We start from the raw sequence: 25,809 nt of genomic DNA on the forward strand, positions 1-25,809 counted from the left end.
TAGGTTGCGTGTTCTATGCCCCCATTATTGTGGCCAGAGTGCACCAATATGCATGAAAAACACCAAATGTAAGTTTCAATCTTAATTTCTTTATTGAATTTTACTAGAAAGGGTGCCAGTTTTGCTAGAAAAAGGTGCCTTTTGTTACACTGTCATGTATCTAAGTGAATTATCTGGAATTGATATATTTAATAAGCTATACCAATGCCCTTTTTCCTCCTGCTTCCCTTCACTGTGGCCTTCCTCTTTGGGCTCTCCCTCTGCGCCTTCGACTGAAGCCAGAAACCTTGGATTCATCTTTGACTCCTCCCTCTCCTTCCCCCCTCACACTCAGGACATTGCCAAGAAGTCTAACTACCAGCTCTTCCTTCTCAAAGGAATTCTGCCTTTTCTCACTTTCCCTCAGAGGCTCATTGTTACTTAAGCCCTTGTTCTCTATAGACTGGACTAGGGTAACAGCAGCCTCCTGAACCTTCCTTCTTTCACTCTGCGACCCCTCCAGCTTACCCAGAATAGGGCAACAAGACTTATCCTTGGCCTCAAGCTCAGGGGCCGCATCTCTCCTTTACTAAAAAGTCTTCACTGGCTCCCGGTTGCTGCACGGATTAAATTCAAATCCCTCTGCATCATCCACAAGGCGTTCTGGACCCAAGGACCACACTATCTTCAAATGTATCTCTCTAAATACTCTCCCCCTAGAACACTGCACTCCTCTGGCACCAACTATTTGTGTGTAAAGCATTTTGCTAAACAGAGGATGGGGGGTCATTCACTTTCCTCTGCGGGCTACTTCCTCTGGAATATCCTCCCCCTCCCCCAGTGCCTTCAGCAGAATCTTCTCCGATTCCGGAGGCTCCTTGAGACTTTCCTCGGTCCCTCCTCCTTCCCTTCTTCTCTCCTCTGCTAATCTGACAGTGGATGAATCAGTATACTTGGACATTATGCATCGTCAGGGCCATGACCTCCCACACTCTCAGCTCCTGTCTTTCCATAGCACTTTGCATCTGCATACACTCCATTCTGGAGACTCGCACTTACACCTCCCTTTGCCCAGGCTTTTTAGCACTCAGCATTCTTTCACTTCGTCCATGGTCCACCCATGGGCTCGTACTCCCAGCACTTACCCCTTATTCCCTCTTCCTATCTGCAATGCACATTCTGAATTATTCACAAGCCATAGAAGGTTTGTCCCCCTAACTCTCCACCTTCTGCTCTTAAACATTATATTGTAATGCTTAATGTATTTCCTGCTCTCCTTCCCGCTGTGCCCTGTGGGTGCTTTGAAACAGTATTTTCTTATTGTATAAGCGCCTAACAAGCAAACAATAAACAAATACATACATGGGATAACTTAACCAGAGATTGCTCTATACAGTAAAGGAAGAAAACATAAATCACATATGTAAACAATAATAAGATAAGTGAACCAATGTTGTTATACATTGTTAACCATGCATGTAAATCCATAAGACAAAATTAACTAGTCAAAAAACATACATAAAATAAACAAATGCTATCTAGCCAGCCAAAAGATGCAATACATGTTAGAACAGCAATAGCACAACATAAACTATAGCAGAGAAAAAGAAAATGAAGAATTATTACTATTAATGCATAACACGTACAGGAACATAAAACATGATTACAAGTGTGTGAACAGGAGGCAATATCACAAATCACCCCTAAATTAAGGGTTTGTGAGGCTATTCTGGTAGAAACTGAGAAATGTATTAGAAACCAATGGACAACAACATGAAAATATCACAAATTTGACATCACATTTCTAAACAAAGAAAATGGTAAGATAAAGGTGAGGGGCAGGGCTTGAGGGGGCAAGAAAGACTGTACCTGATTGTTCAATCAATGAGTAAATTGCCCCCTGGTCATTTATAGATTTAAACATTACATATTATCAGGCCACATATAGTCTCTTATTCTGTTCTTAATGACTCAAAAGTGCAAATAAAGGGTGGTAGGTATTGGCTTTCAGAGTGTCCTTGAAGATAATCTTTTATTCAAATGAGTGTTTTCTAAAGGTACTAAATTAGTGATACAAAAATGTGATAGCACTTTTGGTAGTACATTGAAAAGCAGGTTGTTGCATTTGGACTGTTCGAACAGCTCACATAATTGTGAAGAGATCCTGTAAATTTGACTTCCATGACAGGAAACTAGTGATGTGTAGTCGTAGTTACCGATTGCTTGTTAGAAGTCCTGTCCCTCAGAAAAACATTTTCTAAAGACAATTTGTGTATCACTCATTGTTCCATGGCAAGATTTCAGTCTGATACACTTGTGTGAACTTCTAATTTGAATGCGTGTTGCTAAAAGTGTTCTGCGTGGTGAGCTGTTGTGACAAGGAACTGAGCGCTCTCATGCTTCCAAATTGCCTTCCCGTGGAACGGTTTGCAAGGTCTCAGTGAGAGTGGCAGTTGCCAAGGAAATATCTTGCCAATATGTGCGGAGGACCAGTGGTAATATAGTCCCATCCAAAATCTTTCATTGAGATGATCGTGACATTCATACTTTTTCTAAGATTCTGAAAGGTAGTAGAAGTGAAAGAGGGACTACGAAGAATATAGTGTTGTTTACAAACTAACAAGGCAAATTTCATTATCAATATAAATTAGTGGCCACATTTTTGTCTATAGGACTAGTAGTTGATAACAACGTCAGGATATATCAATGTCTGTGTTATGGCTCATAGACATTAAGATATCTCTGTGGTGACAACCACAACATGCATGTATATGTTGTTGGTCACTTAGATAAATTGGAATGTATCTTAAAAGGAAAAAGGGCACATCCTCGGAAATACACAAAGTAACAAAAACCTGGTGTGATATAACATTGCATAGGAATGTATTTAAGACTGCAAAATGTCCTTGCCTGGCATGTGTTAAGACCTTATTTTGTCACTCTCACATTGAAGATAGCCTTGGCTTTTCTTTGGCACATGGATATGTTTCTGTTGCTTTCTCTAACGATTGGGTTGGCTTTTTTCCAGTCCCAGAAATGTGACGTTCTCAGTGTTGTGCTTTTGATGTTCCTCTTGCCAATGTTGGGATAGGTGATGTCTGGGGATCTCTGTTTTTTGATTGAACTGAGATGTTCTCTTGTCCTGTTGGGTACATTTCTTTTCATACTGTCTTTGTAGATTCTCTTAAATTTACAGAAAATTGCATACATCAAATAGGTATTCTTACAGTAAATACAGTCTGTAATCCCAATTTCCTTTGCATATTGTTACTTAAAAATAGCAATTTTGTTCAAAGGTTAAAGGCACATTGAATATGTGCAGCATTTGGAAAACCCTATGTGATTGTCAATAAGCTATGTTTGCTGCACTGCTCTTAGTACTGGTGCTATGTTACTTGGGCACTGGTGGTTTCTCAATGTTGTGGCCTTTCTGTAATTATGTGTAGGTTTTTCTTCAATATAAGAATTATTGCTTTCATTAAGAGACAAAATGTGTCAGTCAACCTTTAGAATTGTATTGATCTTGGAACTTTGGCCAGAATAGCATGTTATAAATGTTTCTTTCTCATGTCTCATTATCTCATTACTTTTGTTGTTTGGGGTCAGACATCAGTTACTGGGCATATCAATTGTTTTCTGTTTAGCATTGGCAATGCAGATTCAACTATACACTCTCCCTAGAAAACATTCCGTTATCATTTTGTCTTATGCTTGATAGAGATGTGCTGCACCGCAGTTTCACCTAGCCTGGATGAATTCCACTGCAGGTATGTGATAGGTTCCACTTGCTCTGTGGCTGCTGATAATAGTCAATATTGTGTTTTTCAAAAAAGTGATGCTCTGGAGTTTTCTGTACTAAAACGAAACTATAATTATTTGTTTATAACGCGTTTAACACCAGGGAATTGTTGATGAGTGCAGGAGCAGGATCAGGATTCGAACCTGTGTTGCGCTGCGTTATCTTTCTTCCAAGACAAACGCATTGCCCCTGACCTATCCCCTCTCACCAACTATGATGGACTCATTTCATGATTTCTGGGCTTGCTGTGCTTGTAAGCACAATATTCAAGTTAATTGAAGTGAGTCTTCTAGTGCACTGGTCTAGGTTAGTAAGTGAAACGTTTCAATTTGCCATATGATGTAAAAGCAATTTACACCTCCATTAAATATGCATTCGCAAATAAGACTTTGGACTTTTGCTATCAAAAGAGATCAATTTCTTTTCTCACACATTCTCAAATGGTCACTGAATTATTACAGTTCACATTGAAACACAACATCTTTATTTTCAATGGGGAATTCTATCAACAAACTAAAGGCGTCTCAGTGTAGGGCACACTATGCCCCAACATTGGCCAATTTATTTATGAGGGATTAGGAGATGACTTACACTCTCTGACATTAGACAAACTAGAGGAGAATGTAATGTGTTGGTCTTTGTTGAAGATTGGATTTTCTTTCTATTTTGAAATTGGATTAGAATCTATTGGTTCCAAGAACGCAGTTGTTCTGAGCTTTGAGTGGCCACTGATGAATTTTCGGCATTCATTGCACTAATAACAGAAACATGGATGTTGGGCTGAATTGCACTGAGTTAAATGTGCTTTTATGATTTCAGCCTAAGGAATAGGCAGGATTGTATCAATTTGGAAATGCATTGATGAAACTAGGCTTGGAAATTCGATGTATTCACAAAACAATTTGCTAATGGATATTTGGTAATGCGATTATTTTGATGAGAATTACAGTGGCTTTGTGTTCTCTGGGCTGTGATATTACGGTTGAGTGTGAGTGCTTTTTTAATGTTTCATGGGTGTGCATGATTGATTTACAGGTTTTTCTCTAGTAATTTAACAGTGTTTAATTTTATGTCATTTCTTGATAATGTGGAGAATAGATTTCATGATTTGTGAATGTTTTTAAAGGATTTGTATCTTTATTAATCACACTTTCTATTTCTTTTAAATATGGGTAGTTCACACCTCTTTGCATCCCAAATTCTGCAACTGACCAAAGTGAGACAGATCAATAGTTTGATTAGCTGTAGGTTGAGTCCGGTGTAGGTCTGTATCGTTTGCACACTAATCAATTATGCACAGCCTGGGTTTCTCCTTTGATAAGCATTTCCTGATTTGCTCCAGTGCTAATCTTTGTGAATTGGACATGCAAAATTTCAAGTCCAAGTTCAAGGGTGGAATCACAGGTTTAACAGGCTGTGTTGCTGCCTCTCTTGGCAAGTTAGTAGATTGCATATGTGCTTCTTCGTCGTTGGATTCTGATTGGTAATCTATATTATGAAAGTGTGTTTCCAGGAATAAGCACATCATCGAACTAAATGTGAATGAATAGATAGTCTTTCACTATTAACCAGAGATTTTTCCATGAACAGAGCACTCAAATGCTGCACCCACACATGTAACTGCCATCCAGGACTTTCTTTTTAACGACGCACTCTGGTTTTCTTCTTCTAGTGGCTAGTATATTCAGTACACAAACCTCAGGGAGTGTTTCTTATGGAGAACCCAGTTGTTACAAAGCCATTAATCAATGTATCTGTGTATTCCTGGCTGTGCTTTTTCACAAACCACTTGTCCCTCACTCACCCTAAATAAACTATATAAACGCTATTCTGTTGTTAAAATATACACACCTAAACTGCAGAATTGTGATGCATTTTCACTGCCTTCAAACACAAATAAATGTCCCTTGTTAATGCATTAAGTGCTCTAATTTGAATACTGAAATGACAATATTATTGTACATACAAGATACATTAATGTCATGTATTGATTTGTTGTCTTACTTGTGCATTTGATTACTGTGCAGATTGTGTAGTGTGAAATATCTCTGCAGTGTATTTTTAATAGTAATGTTTAGGGTTGTTATCAAAAAAAAAATGCAACTTTCAGAAAAAGCTTTCCATGCACCATTTTGTTAACTGAGACGATTCCAATACCAGGGGTCCCCAACCTTTGGCTTGACAGATGTTTTGGACTACACATCCAGTACTCCCTCACCATTGACAGTGCTGCTTAGTGCTGATGGGAGTTGTAGTTTGAAACATCTGGCAAGCCAATGGTTACAGAACCCCGCGATAGACCAAATAGCGTGTGGGCCCCTGACTATTTGTAGTGCCCCTCAGGCACATCCATAATTAATTTATCTGCATAATATTTTGGAAACAAAGTCCTGTTATGAATTCTGCATTATGAACTTGCAGATAACCCAACATCTAACCCTGCATTTGCATTGACAGGGTGGGAGAATGTATACGGCTTTGACATGACCTGTATTAGGGATGTTGCCATGAAGGAGCCCCTGGTGGACATTGTAGATCCAAAGCAAGTGGTGACCAATTCCTGTTTAATAAAGGTCTGGTAATTCCGAACGTACATGATATGAACATTTCTCATTTCTTTTTCTTTTTTCTTTTTTTTGCCTCACACTTACATCAGATTGGGAATGGATTTTTCATAACTAGGGGGTTTGGCATGTGTTAACCACATAGATGTTGTTGGATTGTCTCTTAATGTGCCCCAAAAAACTTTTCTGAAAGTGTTCTCTTTTCAGTAAAAATAGACATCTGGTTTATTAAATATATATTTAAATTATATTGGTTATTGTTCGAAAATGACACTAGGCTTGCCATTGGAGACTGCTAGCCTGATTCCCGTTTAATAGTTTATGCCAAGTCCCTGTTTTCAACAACCATGAATATTATGGTGGGGTTACAAACCGCAATAAAAACCCTTATAACATGTAACGTGAGGTAAAACAGAACAAGCAACACATGTCGCAGTGCCACCTTGTGGCCAGCCCTGGGAGTTCGCCTTCTGTTTAGAGCCATAAAACAAAGCACTCTGGGCAGCAGCTTTTAAAATAAATGTTTGTTTTTTAGTATTCAGCAGCTTAATGTCACTGTCTTCTAGTGCTGTGATTTATGACTACTTAGCTGTAGCAGCCCCAGACCAACAACTCTGCATTATTTCTGGAGTGGACTTCTATTGTGGCTTTTGTTGGTAGAGCATGATAGTCAACCACCACCAGCCAGCTTGTATTATGTAAACTTACTTAGTTTTGAATGAGCAATGTCCCTGCATGTTGTTTTTGATTAAGGGTAGCAAAAGCTGATGGACAGAAATGCTTGAGCTAATACTTCTCCCTTCCTGGGTCCAGCCGAGTCATTCTGACTATGCTGCTTTCTTTGACGGTGGGATCAAGACTGGGTTGCATGTGGTTAATTCCCTTCTGATAGACAATGGAATGTAAACAGAAAAACTGCAACCGGGTATGAACCACTAGATCAAGAACTCCCATACGTCACTTTTTAGTTGTCTAAGTTAAGTACCCCCAAGTGGAAGAGGTATGTCCAAACCGTGGTCCCTTGCTGTTGTGCTTTGGGATTCAATGAAACCTTTACTGATGAGATCCAACAATTTAAACATATTTTGGGGTTGTTTGTGTTCCTCAACATGGCAGCCTGGCTTAGCAGACCATACTGGACTGCTGCTTAGGGTTCAGTTGGGTTTGAGACTGATTTGCATATAACTAGGAACCTTTTTTGTAATTACAAAGTTGAGTTAAAATGAATGAAATGGAATACCCCACACAATACTTACCAATGGTCAAAAGTACTGCCGTTTTTCTGCCTTATGAAAACCAAAGGCTCTTTCTGAAATAAAATAAAATTATACAAGTACATGTCTAACACTTTGTGTGTGAGTTCACATTTTCATTCCTTATTTGCAAAACATGTGTGGTCAAAATATATATTCCTTCGATTGAATGTTTCTTGATACAAATCTGTCAGGGCAATCAGCATTCCTGCAGTCTGCAGAGACACACAGGAGAGACCTAAAACATTTCCACTCAATTAGAGGGCCATGTCAAAGCACTAGAACTCGTGAACACCTTGCATTTCCTAAATATCATTAATAGAACTGAAAGAAAGATGGTACTTTAAAGTTCTGTACAAGTCGACGTGGATTAATTACATAATTCAACATATTACACATTATAATTGTAACTAGTGCTGTATGCCAACATCTCAAACACTTTAGTATGAAAAAAGTATTGTGAAAAAGGAAATAAAAATAAATACAAAACCTGGCTATCCACATTGAAAACCAATGTTTGAGACCACTTTGGTGCCTAACTTCTTATTTGTGTTACACATACTCTGAAGTCACTCTTCATTTAATTTCTACGAGACACATCATTTCTCACCTGCATGTTAACTATGCAGTTTCCACTCACGTTACACAGTAGTGGTCTGAAATAAACAGCAGTTTAGTTGAGCACTTTTTAGACAAATTCCCAAAAAGGCAACAAAATCCAGAAAGGGTCCGAATTACGAAAGGGTTTTTGAATGGGAAAAACCCATTGAAAAAGGCTTTGTAAATCAGACTACACATCTTCTACAGATTAAATATGCCTTCCAGTTTTGACGCCTTTGAAGTATTCTGGAAGACACTGATGCTGTTTGTATTTTCCCCTAAAGCCTCTCAGAGTCCTTCCACTAGTAGAGAGGACCCACTTGCGGTGCGTTGATTGGCAATTTTTTTAAATTTACCTAATGCGTTTTCTTCCATTTTGTTTGAAAATTATAAACCTAAAGCAGGGGAATTCTACAGGCCAGCTTCTGTAACCATCAACCTTTTATTTTGTCACAGAAGTAATTCATTTCTGAGAATGCAATTATTAGAGTACGTTGACTTCTAAATAAATCTTCTGAATTTCCTCTGCCAAAAGACGTGTACAAGTCATGGTCCACATGCCGAATTTCTGTTAAACAGTCTAAACACTCCACAACACAATCAGTCTCTCCCCCAGGCAGGGCTTTAAGTGGGCCGGGGCCTGCCGGGGCTGGGCCCCGGCAGGCTCCGAAATTTTGTTTTGAGGCGGGGCCCTGCCGGGGCCCACTAATTTCCCCTGGCAGCCCCGGCCACTACACAAAAAGGCATTTTTTTCTACAGCCTGAAGCTCTCGCTCGTGTGCGAGAGCTTCAGGCTTCAGAAAAAAATGCCTTTCAGCCATAATGGTGGCGCCTCACCTGTGAGGCATCCCTGGGCCGGCACCACCATTATGGAGAAAACGTGAGGCCGCTGGAAGCAGAGGCCTTGCTTTCTAAATACTGAAGCTCCCGCGGATTCGCGGGAGTTTCAGTCTTTAGGAAAAAGGCCTCTGCTTCCAGTGGCCTCACCCTTTCAGCCTTGATGGTGACGCTGCCCCTCCCCAGCTGGCGAGGTGCAGCAACACCATTAAGGCTGAATAGGCGAGGCGCTGTCCCCTGCCAGGCAAGCCTATACAAAATAAATGCCGAGATCAGCACCCTCTCCCCCATAGGGGAGAGGGTGCTAATCTCTACAACAGGCTGCCTGGCAGGGGTGCCAGTAGCCCATTGAGCCGGGACTCGTCAAGGGGGCGTGGCCTAACGGGCCATCAAGGCCCCGCTGTTAGGCCACACCCCCTTCGATGAGCCCCGGCTCGATTTGTAGTGCCACTTTATGCACTGCCCCCAGGGCCTTTCCTCAAGATTCCCTGAACTTTAGTGAGTACATTAATCTGTGTATCAGCCATGAGTAGCGATGACCTTTGTTTATTGGTGTTTTCTACGAATAGCCATATCACTTAACAGCTCTAACTGAGTCCCTCGCCAACACTGTAAATTAATGAAGGACTGTTATTTTGGTGATCACTTACACAAAACGAGGATTCTAAACCAGGTGTATAGGTCATTGTTTCAATTTTCCATTTACATCAAAGGCACTTTTGAAATGAGCCTAGAATAAAACTCAAATTGCCCAAATGTAATAAGTAACAAAGTCGTTAATCCACCTTGCAAGAAGCGGTGGCTTTGTTGACCTTGGTGGGACAGCGCATTTACCATCTGAGGTCTTGCAGAAGAATAAACGTCTCCTACAAGGGCTGAAAATAATGTGGAGCCACGGATTCTTAGCTTTGAGCTACATTTCTATGTTTTATAGTGTGAGTTTTATCATGGGCCAGAGGGCTTTCTTTGCACATGCGCCTCAGTTTAAGCATATCTAATTTGTTGATTCTTTGGCACGTTTGGGGCAGAGGCAGGATTTGCAAGGTTTTTTTTCAGGCATAATTATCAGTTTCACCTGAAAAAACGTGTAATTCTTGTAACCATAAATCAAACATAATTTAAACAAAACTCTCGATAGGTAGTTTCCAAGCATAGCTGCATAAATGGGCATTCCCATGGAAGTGGCGGGTAGAGGGCAGGCATATGTAAGGGAACACCCACAGCGCTACATTTTTCGGAATATTCAAAAACATGCGGGAATGGTCTTGGTGCACGTCTGTGTTTTGAACTTACAAGGTGTGACTTTACAAGTAGTGTTTTCAGTGGCTAAAATGGCATATGTGTGTTATTTTGCGGGTATATTTTAAAGTGTGAACAATTTAAATCCACAGTTAAATCCCAATTTTTTAATCCATCTCATTCCTGATATATGCACTTCATGCTCGCTACAGAAATGTAGGTTTTAAGTTTTCGTTCTAAGCTCATTATTCCTTGGGAAATCATGCTCAGTGCACACCTCAATATATGCAGGGCATTATTTTCACCCATATGACTTGTTCTTTTTTTGTGAACACCATGGCCCCTTGTCATTTAAGCCTACAAATAAATTACACAGTTGACGCTGTACACTTATGAATCAGTGTCACTGTCTCATGTATACAGGGCACATTAACTGAATTAGTAATGCACGGTGTGGCTTTTTGCGAGGAAAAGGTAGCATGGACTGAAGGGGTTAAGAGGGAGAGGCAATGCAGGAGAAAGAGGAAGGGCCTCAGACGGGCAGAGGCCGGCAGTTAACAATAAAGATAGTCTGATGTATGACTTGCCTTGTCGTCCTTGCGTTCATGGAAGATTTGAGGGATATAACAACTGGCGAAAAGGGTACATGGAGATAGTTTGTCCTCATTTATACCAGCGGGAAGACGTCGTCCTTGTGTGTACGTGGGTGTGACACACAGTCCTTGCCCGCCACCCGGCGTCCTTTGGGCAGCAGCCCGTCCTTGCTGCGCGAGCGCACCAGCGTACTTCTCTGCGTCCAGTACAGTCAGGTAAAGGAAATCCAACGACCCCAACACTGAGATTCTACCACGAGAACAGACCTAGCAGAGACAGTGGAAGCAGGCCCAATTTCAAGTTCACGCCAAGCAATGCCCCACGTACTATGGCAGACAAGCTCACATGCTCACTGGCCAATGGCAAGAAAGGCCTAACAAATAGCTGACCTGACCACCCACATTGCAGCAGCCATGGTGGAGCAGGCCGGAGGACAGGGCTTACCACTACAAACCGCTGGCACTGTTGCATTTCTGAGAAAGCCTGCCCCAATCAGCTTCCAACCACAGTCGGATAGAGGACCCAGATGGATGGTGTGGGTCGAAGATTTTGCTGGTTTCATCAAGGCGGCAGGGAATGAGAAGTCACTGGTTCTTAAGGATATCTTTACGAACTTGGCAGGGACAGAGATACATTTCATCATTAAGACCATCCCAGCTGAAGGCAGAGACAAATACTCGGCCCTCCTGGCAGCCCTAGACAACAAACTGGTGATGCAACCAAATAGGGACTAGAAACACTATATGTTCCATCAATGCCATCAAGCATCTCATGAGACGGTGGATGGGTTCATCAGAAGGCTTTGCCAAAAATTAGTTCACTGCCAATTTTCAGCTTTTTCGGACGATGAGGCAATTAGACTCCACATCATCGAATGGTGTGTGTCATCAGCGCTCCGCAAACAGATCCTGAAGAAGCTTTTGACAATCAATGAGGTGATAGAGGTGGCGAAAGTACACGAAAGGGGTGTGAAACAGGTCTCCACAATAGAGAACCTGAAGAAGAAAACAGAGAGGGATGACACAGTAGAAGCCCTTACCAGCAGCAAGGACGGGGAAAGAAGCATAACGTACCACCAGACACCACCAAGGGGGCCGCAGAGGAAAGGATACTCGCAGCTGAGACCGGGGCCAAGCCCCCAGAGACTATGCTACTGCTGTGGAGAGCTTTTTCTTCATGCAGGGCCAATGACCCAATGGTTCTCCAGGTGTGGGAAAGAAGGACATTTCCAGGCGGTCTGCCGAGAAGGGAGGCCATTCCCGCCGACACGATCAGAGTACTATGCAGATGCCTACAGCTAATCAGATGACCCATACACGAAATGGGACAAACTTTCATATGGACAAGACACGGAATACCACAACGAATTTGTGAACATCATACATGGGGCACAAGACGGCAGTAAGGCACCCAGGGTACTGGTGATGATGGACAAAGTTATACACACGTTCCTCATTGACACTGGGGCAATCGTCAACATTATGGGGAAACAGGAATTCCTGCTTGCAGGGAACACCCAAGAGTTGATGCCATCGAAGGCAAGGATTTTTCAATGGGGGGCCAATGTACCGCTCCTGTCGATAGGACAATTCTGTAAAACATTCTCCTTCAAATCGAAGAAGATCAACACCACCATCTACGTTCTCCAGAGCCAAGTCCAAGGAAAGTGCCTACTGTCTTATCGCACAGTGAAAGCACTCAGCCCGATTGACATCAAATTCAATGACAATGACGTAGTAGTATTCTGTGAAAGCCAGCACGGATACAAGTCCATATGCCTTGTAAACCTTCCATAAACACCTCAAAACCTGACTTTCCATACCAGAATAGCTTGCTTAGCCCTACCCAACTCCCAGTCAGTCTACACATCCTTCCTTGACTTCACAGACTGATACACGCAATGTCCTTTTCAAATGTAACCTATGAACTGTACGTGAATCCGATTGCTCAGATAGCATGTCAACAACCTTATCTGACACCCTATGCTGACACATCTAATGTCCTTGCTGTTTGTAATTCATGAACTGTATGCAAATCCAGCTGCTCCCTATAACATGTTATATGTATGTAACCAATAACCTTGGTTCCTACAACTTGTAACCATAAAGTACCTTCTAAAAATATCAGTGCCCAGATGCCTCATGGTTAGGCGCACTTTACAAATGCCAAAATAAAAAAATAAAAAAATAAATATGCCACCTAGAAGGGCACAGTTCACTAAGAAGTTGATCAGATACACATTCCCCGAACTGTTTCAAGGACTGGGAAAACTGAAAGGCACAGTGATTAGCCTACACATAAACCATCAAGTCAAAGGGTTCACACAACACCTGAGAATAGTGTGATTCCAGCTGCAGGAAGCTGTGTCATGGGAAATGCAACAGCTTCTAGACAATAATATCATTGAATGTGTGACCAAGGATCTCAACTCTGTTAGTGTTGCCCAAGAATGCCAACAGACTTCGACTCTGTGTCAACATGGGAATGGAAAATACTGCCAATGAGAGAGCGAGAGAGAGAGATAGAGAGAGATAGAGCGAGAGAGAGAGAGGGAGACACCCAGGACCCAAAATAGAGGACATGATCGTCAGCCGAAACTGTGCAACTACATTTTCTAAACTAGACCTCAATCAAGGGTACTACCAGCTGGAGCTGCACCCTCACTCCAGAGGGATAACAACATTTGCATCCCACGATGGCATCTTCAGGTACAAGAGGCTGAATTTTGGAAACTCCTCTGCCACAGAGATATTCCAGGAGACCATCAGGCGCCTACTCCTCCAGGTCAAAATGGCTTTTAATTATTCGGATGATATCCTGGTGTTTGGCACCACGCTAGAGGAACACGATTGCGCACTCCTGGAGGTGTGTGACATCTTGAAGAAAGCCAAGCTCACCCTGAATTATGACAAATGCAACATCAGCAGGGACAAGCTGAGGTTCTACTACGGCCACATCCTCTCGGGGGAATAAATGCAGCTAGACCCAGAAAAAGTGCACATAATCAATGAACTACAGGAACCCACCCATGTGGGAGCAGTAAGAGCCTTCCTAGGGATGGCTGGGTACTGTGCCCAATACCTACATAAATATGCCATCAGCGCCGAGCCACTACGACGGCTCCCACGAAAGGATGAACTTTCCGATGGTCAAGAGAATGCCAGGAGGCATTTGACACGATCAAAAGGGAACTAGCGAGTGTGACACACTTAGCATACTTCAACCCAAGATGGCCCACGTAACTCGTGGTCAATGCCAGCCCAGTCAGCCTGGGAGCAATCCTGACACAGCGTGAAAAGCCAAATGCCCCTGCAAGCTGTGTCGTGGCCTATGCAAGTAGATCCCCGTCCCAGACGGAAAGTGCATATTCTCAGGTGGAGAAAGAGAGCCTGACAGCGGTATGGGCATGTGAATATTTCCACCACTTCATAATCAGGAAGAAGTTCACCCTTGTGACAGACCCCCAGGCCCTTCTGTCTCTCTTCTGTAATCCAAGCACAAAGATGCCTCCCTGGATAGAAAGATGGGGAATCTGCCTCCAGGAGTATGACTGGACTATCGTGCACCGGCCTGGGCGGGACAGCAATCCAACCGACTACATCTTAAAGCACCCAACTACAGCAGATCTATCACCAAGGGAGGGCGACGCAGAATATCCATGCCATGTAGCAGAACACACCCTACCACCCGCTCTCACCACTGAGGACCTGGCCAGGGCAACACAGGCCGACCCATCAACCAGATGGGCCATGGAACTCACTGCAACAAACAAATGGAAATACTACAACAGACTATCACGCCAGTGCGAAGGAGTGAACAAGCAGGAACTGGAACGCATGGCAAAGGTCAGCACAGAACTAGCAGTGTGTGAACAGGGGATACTGCTGAGAGGCTGCCGAATAGTTATCCTGTCGTCCCTTCTGAGAGGGCTGGTGCAGTTGGCACATGAAGGGCACACAGGGGTAGAAGCAAGCAAAAACCTACTGTGACAGTTGGCGTTGTTCCCACTCATGGAAGCGATGATGGAGGACACAGTGAGGAGCTGCCTCCCATTTCAGTGGGCAACCAGAAGCGACATGCCACTTCCTCTGCAACCCACATGTATCCCAGAGAAAGTGTGGCAAGGTGTCGCAATGGACTTCTACGGGCCACTCGAGACAGCAGACTACCTCCTGGTGATAATGGACACTTTTTCCAGATTCCCCATCGTCAAGCACACACAATCCATGGCCTTTCTCCTAGATCGCCGGGGTCATAGATAAGGTATTCAGTGAGTGGGGCATCCCCATTGCAGTTAATACGGGCAATGGACTGCCGTTCAGTGGCCAAGACTTCCATAGGTTTGCGCGACATTTAGGCTTCAACCACCAGAAAATAACACTGCTGTGGCCACAGGCCAACGAGATGGCAGAGCAGCTTATGCCATCTACCAAGAGAACAATCCAAAAGGCAACCATTGAAGGAGTGTCAATCCAGCAGGCCCAGTGCCGCATGCTCTGCCATTAGAGAAATGCACCACACTCAATGACCGAGGTACCACCCGGGGAGCTGATGAGAGCGTATCAAACCAAGACACGCTTACCCCAAGGTGCTCCCATGAGCCGGAAGAACGAGGGAGGAGTGCTAGACAACAAGATGAGAGAAAGGGATGCAACGGCAAAGGAGGCCACAAAGGAAAGAGCAGATCGGACCAGGAGAGCAAGGAGAAGAGGAGCTGGTAAAATAGTGAATACAGTGAAAGACAGATACCCGACATGACAGCACCCCCCTCAGCGTGACTGAAATAAAAGGTACTATGGTGACAGCCACCGACACCCAAAAGGCTGTCACAAGGAATACGTCGTTTTCCAAATGCTTCAAGCAGGGCGGAGATAACGAACAAGAGATGAAGGCACCCGATGAAGAAGGAGAGGAGAATGAGGAACATAGCTCGACACCAGCTGGAAGAGGAGATGGAGATGAGACAGAAGGACGACCCAAGAGAACCATCACGAGGCCCCACAGGTCGATTGAGGAAGTGTAACAGAGACATAGGAGATATGTGAGGGGGAGGTATTGCGAGGAAATGGCAACATGGACTGAAGTGGTTAAGCGAGAGAGGCAATGCAGGGGGGAAGAGGCCAGCAGTTAAGAATGAAGATAGTTTGATGTATGACATGTCCTGTCGTCCTTGTGTGCATGGAAGAGTTGGGGGATATCACAGGGCTAATTGTTTGTGTTCTTGTAATTTCCTCTGCTCACCCTCCTTTATGAAGTGGGTAAAAAGATAGCATTGAGTAAATCTTGATGGGCAGTCAATGAGCACCTGGCAATCATAAGTAACACATTTTGAGTTACAGTTTTCAGCAGTGCACATGATCTTGTGAGGGACTTTTTAGACAGCTTGGCAAAGTTTGCAAGACATACGTATTATCTGATTTGTTTTGCAGTGACTTGTCAGCCTTCCGAGTAGTATTAGGGATGTGACGACAGTGCCTTCTAGTAATATAAAGTGACACAATCATGATGGTAATTGAAATTCAGATAAAGCATAAGGGAATAACAAGTAACAATAGCTATACCAATGCTTTTTTCTTCTAATCTGTTACTTCCAATCTTCGTTATTTCTTGTATGCTGTATTGCTTGTGTTGATGGTACTAGCACCTCTACACAATGACAATTACAAGTAATGCCCACCCTCTCATTTCAGCTCTCAATATTCTGAATTTGACATACACGTTTCATAAAAGCTTCACAATACTTATCAGCACACCCTCGCTGCAAGAGCCGATATGGAACGAAATGTGACCCTCGACATGCCCGTACATTACACTGTGAGACCAAATGAAACAAGCAAGATCAACTCCTTTAATTAGTTTGGGGGGTCCACCCAACGAAGAATATTTGGAAGTAATGGGTTCAAATGGTGAATTGTAAACCACACGTATCTCTTTATACCGATTTAATAAAGTTAGAGAGGAGAAATCTGACATATAAAATGTGTTAGGAGTGAGGAATAACATACTGGAAGCTTTAAAAGAAATCCTTTACCTCAAATGGATTTGAAGGCGAGGCAACACGGAAGGCAGGGGTTGGAGTGGATGGGAGAGTGGGCAAGAGGACCAGAAAACCAAGGTACCCACACAAAAGAGGCCCATTGTGCGGTGACACTACAGAGTTTCCTGTAGGCCAGTCCACCACTGCCTACCTGTCTGCAAGATGTCAGAGGAGAATTGCACTTGGTTGATGGACAAGCTGCAAAATATGTGCCGTCCAAAGTCAGTGACTAGAATTCTCTTATGTGGAGCTCTGCCATAGATCCTACCAAGGTCAATAAAACGGTGCTATATTGTGTGTAACAGATAAGCATAGAACATATCTGAACATATGACAACTAAACTAGTGTTTCTGTTATTATCCACGTTTTGCAAGGTGGCGGTGTGATAGCAATCTGAGATTTTAACTCAGCTTTTGAGGCAATTTCTCATCACACTGATAAAAGAGAAAAACAGATTTGCTAATACATCTTATTACAGATTAACACATGTCCAGCTCAACTCATCTCCATACCCACAAATAAGCTAATACAAATACATTCTTCTGCTATGTTCCTTATGTGCCCTGGTGCAGCCTATACTTTTATTACTAAAAATGTGCTTACATCAATCTTTTTGTTTTTCCATTGAAGTTTAATTAACTCTCACTTCCCGTCTAGCCTGCCACACCTTCTAGTTGTGCAAACTATACTCTTTTGTTTCCATATACAACCAGAATGTGTTTGTACTCATTTCTTATACTTCCATATCTACATCATTTAATGTTGTCATGGTGGCATTATTCCAGCGGATGTTTCCTCACAGCAATTTGTTCAAGGCACATTTGTTTTTACCACATTTCACCATAGGAAATGCAGTGAGATACCCCTCACGTCTCCCCCACTTTTCTAAATACCCAAACCCAAACCCCATTTACATTTGTAGTGAAATGTGGTATAAAAAGAACAAATAGGCCCCAAACAAAGTGGTCGGCGAGGAAATGGGCTAGTTCCATCCCAGCATATCATATATATATATAGATATTTTCTTTTTTTGTGTGTCTTTGCATTTTTAGCTTATCCCTATCTTCTTGCCTATACTCCCATCAATAGACCAATACAGTGCAATTATTTTCTTATTTATTTATTTTCTTTTCTGACATAATTTAAGCAGCATATTCCCTATAGGATAGCAGATATATGGGTAGCGAGAAGAAAAAAAAGATTTTAAAAAATGTTGCTTTTAGAGTGTATACTTAAAATACCAACAATGGATTGTCCCTCTAGGACTACCCATATGTGACAAAGACCATACACAAAGAATTGTCATGATATGGATCATTTGATCTGTGTTGAACTCATATTAAAGCCATATATCTGCTGGCATTAACATCTTGAAAGGTATCTTCAAAGAAAGTTTTAGCATTCGCCACTTCTGGCTTGCGAATATTTCTTTATGGGCAGACATCTTTTTTTTATTAGAGACAAAAAGAGAGGAAACATTTTCAGTTAAACCGTTCATGAAAAAGTAGTATCCATAATCACATTAATGACGGTTATCCAAAATACACTAATTATGTGCATATTTAATGCACGTCCGTTGATCTTTTGTGTTAACATTGGCATCAAATTCCCTAAGGATAAAAAAAATATCCAGTCATCAACGTGTATGGTTAGTGAGCCCCACATTTCACAAATGTAAGTTATTCATGTATTTCTTTAGTGCAGCAAATTGTCTATAAGAAAGATAAATCAGTCTTTAATGTCATCTTTGCATGTGCAGAAGAAAACGTAAGAGCGCCTTATAACCCCCATTAATTGTATTCCTATGATTTCTTTTTCAAGCAGGAAGTGGATCTCAGTACTGTCAAGATCGAGGAGTTATCATTCACGACAGCATTCTGTCTGCAAGTTCAGCGGAATGATTACGTTCATGCCTTAATCACATTTTTTAATATTGAATTTACGAAGTGCCATAAGAAAATAGGATTTTCTACAGGTAAGATGACGAATATACTACATCACTAAGAATGAAAGGAATGTATGGCTGAAATGTGTGTGCCCTTTTTCAAAAGGTATTGCTTTTTTCTCTAGCCTTTGAATATCAAGGCTAGATCCTATCTGTGTCGTAGCTCTTGCACTATCTGAAATGTTGCCAGACCGAGTATGATAGTTAATTTCACATTCTTGTTGTTCATGGCTTGTAAGAATGTCATTGTATTTTCCCCTGTACTCTCCCTTGTCCTGAAGCGCTTTGAAACACATTGTGTATAGGCGCTATATAAATAAACATATCATATCATATATATCAAGGAACAATGGAATGATAATGCCAAAAGTTTTCAAGGCATTTCATTGGTCAGCATGTTTGCAGTGGTGCAGAACAATCACTCTATTAATGCACCCACTGATTAAGCACATTAGATGTGAAGGTTTGACTGTGTGAGCCTCCAACTATCTCATTTGAGAATTCACACCAGCAATATACTTTCTTTGTTGCTCAATGACCATTATTGTTTTTCTTTTGTTTGTCATTTCTGTTAATAAAGAGGGGAAAATCTGTTTCTGCGGTGAACTAAAATGTATTGTTTATAGATTGTGCTCATATATAAAGTGGCGGGCACCTGAACTGAAACACGAGAGGAAACCTAATGGAATGTACCTTTACCTGGGGTCTGTAACCTACATCTCTCCAGATGTTTTCAACTATGACTACCAGGATCCCTCAACATTGCCTATGCTGGCTGGGGCTGTTGGGAGTTGTAGTCTAAATATATTTAGGCAAGAATTTGCAGACCCATGACCTATACAACATAAGTAATTTCAATAGATTGTGGTAGCATATAGATTGGATTAAACATGAGCATTATCCATTATATTATAAGTGGGCTTTTATTATAGGGTGATGGTTGTCATTCAACAGTTAAGGTGAAATTGAATCTTCACGTGGGCCGGGAAACATCTCAGGCAGTGTCCAAATGTCTCCCACAAACCCTGCTGTAGGCCCTCTAAAACATATTTCCTGTGCAAACCTTCAATCAAAAGATAAGTGATAATGTGGCGTTAAAACACCCCATTCCAAGGGCCTTTCCAAGGGCTTGAACGGGGTAACGGCCTGGCAGCCCAAGTTCACGGCCCGAGGGAAGCGAGGACGGTTAACAAGGGCTCTGGACCACTACCTTCCGTTCTAGCCCTTGGAACGGGGTGTTAAGGCCATTAACACTCAGAATAGGCAGGGGAGGCAGCCTACAGGTTCCATGGAACGCAAGCTGAGATTATAGGTTTCAGGCCACGATCCACTGATCCTGATTGGTTTTGCCCCCTGCCCGAGTCCTAATGGGTGATAATATGGCTCTTTGCCTGTATATGTCGCTATCAACCATTTTTAGAATCTAATCATACATTTCAGACATTTGTATATCATCTGAAAATATAATATATAAAATATACTGTTAGAGTTTTTATGCTAATTATATCGAAGACTTGTCATTACAATGATTTAACAGAATGAATTAAGATATAAGAATCATGGATCTCCCCCAAAAGAACTGAAGGATTGGAAACTGCTTTGACCTATTTTGATCTGATTTTTTAATTTGAATGTTTTTATTTGAGGCAATTTGTATTACTGCTGCTTGTTAACCTAATGTTTAGTACACCTCTTAACATGGATTTGTTCTCCTTCATGGCAGATATGAAAATGTGACCACGTCTGTGAGGCCATTTCCACCGTTACATAGTCCACATGTTGATTTGTGGTTCTTTAGCTTCTTGCAATTCTTAGACCACTAATACCAAATATTGTTCCGAGCACATTAGGGTTCATTACACTTAAAGCACTAGGTGAAATCTTTGATCCACTAACTTCTCGAAATGCTATGGGTTAGACCATTTGGATAATTAGCATGATTATTCAAAAAGAAAATTCCCAGCTGAAAAACAAAACTGGAAAGTTTGATGCAAATCTGTAAAATGGCTCAAAGCTTTTGAAGTGTTAAATAGGGGTCTGTGTTTTACTTTTTCATTGATTTTCCCACAGGGGAAAATGCACAATTCAGGCTCAAAGCCACTGCCTATATTGGTGTATGTTTTTTGCCAAATTCTTTTTGGGAGTGGCAGAAAGCATGACAAAAATGTCCTAGCTGAAATGTGTCCAGTAGTTTCAAGTCTGTTTGTGCATTGCAGTAGATGAGAGTATCCAAAAATGAAATACTGCTATCTCGTAATCACGATACTTGAGCAAATACTTTCAAGTGCTTAATATTAGGATGTGCATAAAATAGAAGTAGAAAGGAGTTAGTGGATGTTTGACTCCAGGTAGAATGTGGAGAGAGTAAAAGAGTAGCATTTGCAAATTGTTTGAGTTTTTGTATGGTTTTGAATTTTAAAGTGTTTGGAAACATATTTATATTTGATCTTGTCAGAGTATTGAGAAATATTACCTGATTTACAAGATTAATATCTAGGGTAGTCAACCAAATATGTTTTTTAGTATTGAAAACACATTTATTCACATATACATTAACCTTACCGTAATTAGAGTTCCACACGCATTTGAAGTTAATTTAGGACAAACAAATCAGCTTGCACTGCAATTAATTAAAATGTGCTGATCTAGTTCTAAAGGCCCTGAAACATGTGTAAGGTGTTTCTTAATGGGGAACAGTAATTTGTAATTATAAAAATGGGTTCAGTTATTGCTTTCACTAAAGTTACATAATTGGGCTGTGTAATATGGGAGCGAGCCAAGTGGCATGAGTTATGAGGATGATTTAAATTGATCAGTTGAGACATTTAGAAAAGACACTATGAAAGGTTTAGACTATTTGTGAGAAATGTATCAGTATAATGTGTATGATAATGAAAGTCCTTAAAATGGAATACAAACGGGAGCTTTGCCATCCCAGTGTCTCAACCTCTTCCTCATCCTAGTTCCTGATACGTTTACAAATAAAAATTGTATTTATTAAGTGAGCTTAGTTCAACATGGAACATTTTCACCCTAAGATCCGACAATACTGTCATTACACACAATAAAATCACCAATACAAACTACATACAAATCATCATTACAATCACGTTAACACTACTAGTCATGTAAGGCATAATTCATCAATACAATGATAAAATTAAACAAAAAAATTCAATAAAATTAATTTTGGGAATACCCCATTTCAAAAACTCAATGCCACAAGTTGCCAAAAATTAGATCAAGAAACTAAATTGTACTGCCCAATTAGACCAGGTGATAATCTTACATGATTACATATTAAATGATTAAAGTGATTTGATCTCTGTGAAGTCAATTCATTGCATTCCAGGAGCAAATGATGCACGGTCTCCGTTATTTCTGCTTCCTTACAGTATCTACAAGTTCTCTTAGATCGCTCTGTTCCCTCTCTACCACCAATATCTCATTTGTGGCAAACAAGTTAAGGTGCAGACAAACATACTGTCTATGCCATTGTTGACTCAGAAACCTTTTTAAATAAAATGCCAACACACCAACGGATCGAACATCTGACAAAATAGTATAGTATAGGTTAGATTTAGAAACAGCTTCAATGGTTTCAATATAGTCCATTTCATTAGTTCTCTGTTTTGCTTTTGACAGTGTTAAATGTAGTTGCTCAAGAGAAAGCCTGCATATGATGTGGTTTTTCCAAATTACCCCAGAATATAATGTAGACAAACCCAACTCATACCCGAGTACCCGTGTAGACACTCCCTGTGGTAAACCAAGCACCCTTCTCCAAAAAAGACCTTCATAATTTATAATTTATCCAGTTATCCTTCAATTAATAAAATAATGTTTCTGCTCCATATGTAATGGGTGGGATAAGCTTTTTCGTGTAAAATTAATTGAGTTAATTGAGTTGAAGTAAAGAAAACAAGCCATACTTCTTGTGCACATGGATCGCTTGTGTCGATAATGCTTTCAAATTTTTGGTCAGATATCAGATGTAGATCCAAAAAGATGGAAACCAAGGTAGATAAAGTACTTTGAGCCAATGACCATTGGAATTTAGTGCATGGATTAATTCTTCCAGATTTACATACAGGTATTTTTGTTTTTGATAGATTTATTTGTAAGCTGTTCTCCTTGGTGTATCTTTCTAATGGATTTAATTGGTGTTGTAATTCTTTTGGAGTTTAGGTCATTACCATCATATCATCCGCGTGTAATAAATAATGTACCCATGCCTCACCCACAACCATGGAATCTCCATTTGCCCTAAAAAGAGTAGCGACTATATCTGAGATAAATACATTAAAATGTAACAGAGCTAACAAGCACCCCTGCTTTAATCCCTGCTTACTCTCAGTGGGCACTGAAAGCCTGCACTGCCTGTTTAATCTTACTGAGATAGTAGTGTTGGTGTAGAGCATGGGTCCACAACTGATTTTGACAGAGAGCCGAAAGTACCTTACATGAGGGCTATAGTGGGCAGAAAAGTAAATGTGGGCGGGGCGGTAGGCGGGGCGTGGCAGGAGGCTTTTTCAACCCTCAATTTGTATTCAACACCTGGAAAAAGAATGTTTTTGAGGGGTAACGATTTTTATTTGCATTTAAAACTTACATTTTGTACTGAACATTTTCCATTGTTATAATGTATTTCTATTTAGTTATTGTATATCGTCTGTTTAATTAAATTATATATATTTTATTGACCCTTGATTGGACATTCCGTTATTTTGGACTGCTATAGTTTGCTGTTTGGGTTGCCCAAGAGGAGTATGGCCTTCGCTGAGTCAGGTTTCCTCAAAAAGCAAAGGATGTACATCTCCTAACTGTGCCTATTTTAGCTTTATTATTGGGTTCACTCTTGGAGTGCAACACTATGCCCCATGGCACCCACCCCCAACCAAACACTATGCCCCTTGGCTCCCACCCCCAACCAAACACTATTCCCCATGGCCCCCTCACCACCCCCAACCAAACACTACACCCCATGGCTCCCTCAACCCTCAACGCAACACTATGCCCATGGCCCCATCACCCCCAACCAAACACTATGCCCCATGGCTCCCACCCCCAACCAAACACTATGCCCCATGGCCCCCTCACCCCAACCAAACACTATGCCCCATGGCCCCCTCAACCCCCAACCAAACACTATGCCCCATGGCTCCCACCCCCAACCAAACACTATGCCCCATGGCCCCCTCACCCCCAACCAAACACTATGCACCATGACCCCCTCACCCCCAACCAAACACTATGTCCCATGGCTCCCTCAACCCCCAACCAAACACTATGCCCCATGGCTCCCTCAACCCCCAATCAAACACTATGCAACATGGCCCCCTCACCCCAACCAAACACTATGCCCCATGGCTCCCACCCCCAACCAAACACTATGCCCCATGGCCCTCTCACCCCCAACCAAACACTATGCCCCATGGCCCCCTCACCCCCAACCAAACACTATGCCCCATGGCTCCCACCCCCAACCAAACACTATGCCCCATGGCCCCCTCACCCCCAACCAAGCACTATGCCCCATGGCGCCCTCACCCCCAACCAAACACTATGCCCCATGGCCCCCTCACCCCCAACCAAACACTATGCCCCATGGCCCCCTCACCACCAACCAAACACTATGCCCCATGGCCCCCTCACCCCCAACCAAACACTATGCCCCATGGCTCCCTCAACCCCCAACCAAACACTATGCCCGATGGCCCCATCACCCCCAACCAAACACTATGCGCCATGGCTCCCTCAACCCCCAACCAAACACTATGCCCCATGGCCCCATCACCCCCAACCAAACACTATGCCCCATGGCTCCCACCCCCAACCAAACACTATGCCCCATGGCCCCTCACCCCCAACCACACACTATGCCCCATGGCCCCCTCACCCCCAACCAAACACTATGCCCCATGGCTCCCTCAATCCCCAACCAAACACTATGCCCCATGGCTCCCACCCCCAACCAAATACTATGCCCCATGGCCCCCTCACCCCAACCAAACACTATGCCCCATGGCCCCCTCACCCCCAACCAAACACTATGCCCCATGGCCCCATCACCCTCAACCAAACACTGTGCCCCATGGCTCCCACCCCCAACCAAACACTATGCCGCATGGCCCCTTCACCCCCAACCAAACACTATGCCCCATGGCTCCCTCAACCCCCAACCAAACACTATGCCCCATGGCCCCCTCACCCCCAACCAAACACCATGCCCAATGGCTCCCACCCCCAACCAAACACTATGCCCCATGGCCCCCTCACCCCTCAAGCAAACACTATGCCCCATGGCCCCTTGCCCCCAACCAAACACTATGCCCCAAGGCCCCCTCACCCCCAACCAAACACTATGCCCCATGGCTCCCTCAACCCCCAACCAAACAAAAGGCCCCATGGCCCCCTCACCCCAACCATACACACCCGAATCCCCCACCCCCTAAATCAGCACACTCTCAAACATGCACCCATACAGACCCGAACCCCCACCCCCAACTCAGCACACAAACTCTCAAGCATGCACCCATACAGACCCGAACCCCCCACCCCCCAACTCAGCACACAAACTCTCAAGCATGCACCCATACAGACCCGAACCCCCTATCCCCCAACTCAGCATACAAACTAGCAACCATGCACACATACAGACTCTGCATCTCCACATACACCGCACTTACACTCCAAAACAAACATTCATGCACACCCGACACCCCTGCATCTCAACATACACAACACAAACATTCAAAAACAAACATTCATGCACATCCGACACCCCCCACCCCCGCATCTCAACATACACAACACAAACATTCAAAAACAAACATTCATGCACACCTGACACCCCCCCACCCCTGCATCTCAACATACACAACACAAATGTTCAAAAACAAGCATTCATGCACATCCGACACCCCCCACCCCCGCATCTCAACATACACAACACAAACATT

At 42.5% G+C, this 25,809-nt stretch overlaps 1 protein-coding gene across 1 annotated transcript in view; it reads left to right on the forward strand.

Annotated features, from left to right (window-relative positions):
- The window catches only part of PRMT8 (protein arginine methyltransferase 8), an 889,949-nt gene that overhangs the window by 678,027 nt on the left and 186,113 nt on the right, over positions 1-25,809 (forward strand). Inside the window, exons 7-8 of the mRNA XM_069628294.1 lie at positions 6,236-6,351; positions 18,727-18,877. Coding sequence (XP_069484395.1) covers positions 6,236-6,351; positions 18,727-18,877 — 267 coding nt within the window. The remainder of the gene's footprint in view (positions 1-6,235; positions 6,352-18,726; positions 18,878-25,809) is intronic.

The sequence above is a fragment of the Ambystoma mexicanum genome, chromosome 12, assembly GCF_040938575.1.
Source record: "Ambystoma mexicanum isolate Mex_15411 chromosome 12, UKY_AmexF1_1, whole genome shotgun sequence".
Classification (NCBI taxonomy): Eukaryota; Metazoa; Chordata; class Amphibia; order Caudata; family Ambystomatidae; genus Ambystoma; species Ambystoma mexicanum.